The sequence below is a fragment of the Cenococcum geophilum genome, assembly GCF_001692895.1.
Source record: "Cenococcum geophilum 1.58 unplaced genomic scaffold K441scaffold_74, whole genome shotgun sequence".
Lineage (NCBI taxonomy): Eukaryota > Fungi > Ascomycota > Dothideomycetes > Gloniales > Gloniaceae > Cenococcum > Cenococcum geophilum.
Genome location: NW_027137632.1, coordinates 153559 through 157260, shown reverse-complemented (window position 1 = coordinate 157260; position 3702 = coordinate 153559). Strand labels below are relative to the sequence as shown.

At 43.5% G+C, this 3702-nt stretch overlaps 1 protein-coding gene across 1 annotated transcript; it reads left to right on the top strand.

Annotated features, from left to right (window-relative positions):
- Positions 1–2332: 2332 nt before the first annotated feature.
- On the top strand, positions 2333–3019 carry K441DRAFT_682086 (uncharacterized protein; the record flags this gene model as incomplete). The annotated part of the gene is made up of 3 exons (XM_067651539.1): positions 2333–2365; positions 2524–2919; positions 2987–3019. The coding sequence occupies 3 exons, from the start codon at positions 2333–2335 to the stop codon at positions 3017–3019; spliced, it is 462 nt and encodes a 153-aa protein (XP_067497556.1).
- Between the last annotated feature and the right edge of the window lie 683 nt (positions 3020–3702).

Sequence of the window (3702 nt, the reverse complement as noted above, 5' to 3'; positions counted from 1 at the left end):
AACGCATTTATAAAATAGAGCCCTACCTAGTAACATTTATCTATTTACATCCACACGGACAATATAGTCGCCCTTATAGGCCTACAAAATACAGTGCTTAAAGGCCCTACCAATTTGCTCCTCCAACAAATCTTAGTCCAGGCTGCCGCATTTAACATTTAGTTGCAATATTCCTAAATTTTATCCAAAGATAATATACTAGCTAACGTACTCTCCCGCTTTGACTAGGCCACAGCCAAAAATCTCTATCCTTAAATCAATCTCTTAGTGCTAACGGCTTATCTTTAGGCTTATTAATTAACCTACTAGGCCTACCACCTACGTTTATTACCCAATTAGGCCAATCTCACTTGGTTTTAAGCCTCTTATAGCACGGCATTAAGCTTAGCACCTATAAGACGTACGCCTTAGGTACAAAGTTATAAGAGTTCTTCTATACTATAAGGGCTGTAGCGCTATACCTAGCCTAGTTACCCAACTTTATAAAATAGGTAGCATAAAGAATGTATAGCAATAGTTCTCCGCATATAGGCAGGGTAGCTTTAAAGACTATATACTTATACCTTACCACAATCCGCTTTATATACGTTAACTACATTCTCCTAGTTATAGTATTTAAGAATGCGTTACTTCGTCACATACTAAATAGGGCAACCTCTCTCAACCCTAGCCCAAAGGAAGCTACTTTAAAGTTACCAATCTTATATAGCATCCTCGCTAAGATCGCGACTAGCAGCAACTCGATCTAAGGGGTAAATACCAACACCGCCTTCTACCTCGCCTTCACAGGGTGCCTCCGTATAGGCGAGATCTCCTATACTAATAAGCAACGGTCTAAACCGTTATTCGCCGCGACCAAGGCTACCCGCTTAAACATATAGATTAGCCCCTCTAAAGATCACCTTACCTTTTATCTTAAATAAAGTAAGACTAATAAGGATAAGCAGGGCGTTTAAATTATAGTAGCCGCCACATTTAACGTAGTTTACCCTATAGTAGCGCTACAGAGGCTTTTTCTCCTAAACCCCCAGGCTCCCTCCGCGCCGCTATTTACCGCATCTAGTAGCACGGCATTCTCCGCCTCATATACGCGGAGGATGCTTAAATTAAGGCTAACCCTCTATAGCATCTAAGCCGTACAGTATATAGGTTATAGCTTCTATAGGGGCGCGGCCCAATATACCCTAGACCACGGCTTCTCTAACGAGGAGGTTTAACGCCTAGGCCGCTAGTTATCAGACACCTTCCGCCTTTATTACTTAACCTCACAGGCCAACGCCTTCCGCCTTTTACAAAGGTTTCAACTAGGCACCCCACTAGCGTTCTCTTTAACTTAGCCTTATATATAAGGCTAATACCTAAAATATATCTCTCTACACACATTTTCTCCCAATTTAGCTGCGGTTACGCTTCGCTCTCCTTAAACCATAGGCTTGCAAGTTTAAAGCTATTTTTCCTACCTTTTTATAGTAAAAACAGCTTATAAAAGCTGGAAAATAAGCCCGCTATTTATAGGCCCCTAAGCCGCAGCCACCAATTAAAAAAATTAATAAAAAATTATATATATAAAGAGATAGATGATAGGGTCTATAGGGAGTCACATAACCCACGGCACACGGCTTAAAGTCTCTTTATTAAGAACTTTAAGCAGTAATAATATTATCTAATTAAATTCGAATATGCTAGTTCTTATTAATTAAAGCTACTGTTAATTCACCCACCTACCTAAGCGTTCGCTTCTTCACCTTATATATATATATATTGGGACGGTGCTAGGGCATACTACCTACTACGTCTTTTTCCACCACTATTATTGTACAATCGGGCTTATATGGAATTACGTGAAAACTAGCTAATTAGGATTTTCTATCCCCAGGATAGAAAATTATTATTAGCTCGCTTACTACTAGCGCCTTAGCGGCCCCCTCTTCTTCTCTTTAGCTTAGCATCTTTATATAGTTTAGACGTACTTATACAAGCCCGTTATATATATAGCTTATACCCTACTTTTTATAAGTACGTACCTTCGCTAGTTGGACTATAGGCTTACAAGTTTAGGGCTATTTTTCCTGCCTTTTTACAGTAAAAACAGCTTATAAAAGCTGGAAAATAAGCCCGCCATTTGCAGGCCCCTGAGCCGCAGCCACTAATTAAAAAAATTAACAAAAAATCACGTGTATGAAGAGATAGACATGTCTATCAACTGATTGTCCAAAGATATACGCCGACGCCCAAGCCGCAAAGAATCATTACCGCCGCGAACATCTAGGCATTCATGAGCGGAGGTCTTGTCTAAAAAAGGAATGTACCAAAACATTCTTTTCACACAGCGATGCGCTTAGACTCTACAGGACGGCACATGATGGTAAACGTTTTCCATATCCTGCAGCTGAAATAACTGTCTGCAAGAGCACGTTTGCCAATAAGCAAAGTGCCTAGGAGCACTATGCTGCTGTGCATCTGAGCGCGAGAGCCCCATGCCCTTTTCTAGAGCCAACCGGCTGTACAGCGACCTTTGCGCAGATGCCAGCAGTAAGGAACCACGTGAAAAGGCTACACACCCCGCGATGGATGTGCCCTATCCCCACTTGCCGGAATACTGTGTCGAAACAAAGGGTTGGCAATGGACAAATTGCTCGGCACATGGCAAAGCATGATGAGTTAGGTCACTTAGTTGGCTTAGACGCTCCATCTCCTATCCAATTTTCCTCTCTGCCAGCGAAAATTACAGACAGCCAAACAAAGCTCAAATATTGGCTGTCAACTCATGATATTAGCGATTGTCAGGGTGAAGATGAAGATCAAGACACATTCACCGAGGATACTGAGAGAGAAAGCGAGGAGCCTGACGAATACGAAGACGAGTCTGATGATTTAATTCCCTTAACCTCAACTATAGAGGATCAAGTAGTCATGCATGTGAGTAGAGCGGACCGCTTACGACGGCATTGCTCCACGTAACATTTGGCTTACTAAAAACCTGTAGCTAGAGAAGACTCGATTCAGAGCGCAGAACTAGTCAAAAGAAAACTTGAGATTGCAAGACGTAGGATCTCCTCGCCCAACTAAATTCAAGAGCTTAAAGAAGGCTAATGGAATAAGTTTTTCCCAAAATGCTTCAATATAGCAACAACGGTCTGCAATGCATCGGCCCTGGCTTTATCGTCAACGATCTTGTTTCTGGGTTCTTGTAAGGGTTATTTTGACTCTCACTCGGGCTTGCAGCCCTCCTGTCCTCCTCATCGGTTCGTCTCCGTACGAGGCTATTGCCATACTCTTTACCATATCGTCCTCTCTTCCATCGACTCTCCTGTGACTCATGCTCGGCTTGCCTGCTCCCTACCGTACACCTGGGCAATATGCCTTACATTCGAACCGATCCTACACCCTTCCGGGTGGTAGCCGGCAGCAAGCCGAGGGCTTCGCCCTCGAGCCATTTCACGATCCTCCACTTTTACCTAGGACGATCGCGTTCACTGCGACACAGCAGGTACACCAGCAGATGCCTGGCAGATCGCATCCGCATACAAAGGTTTATTGGAATACGGATTAGGTCCTCTACCTTACCTAGGACGATCGCGTATGCTGCAGAGCAGCTACACCAGCAGACGTCTGGCAGATCGCATCCGTATAACGGTTGATAGATACGGATTAGGAGATAAGGGAGACGGTAGCTACCTGGCCAAGGGTTAGGGGCCATCC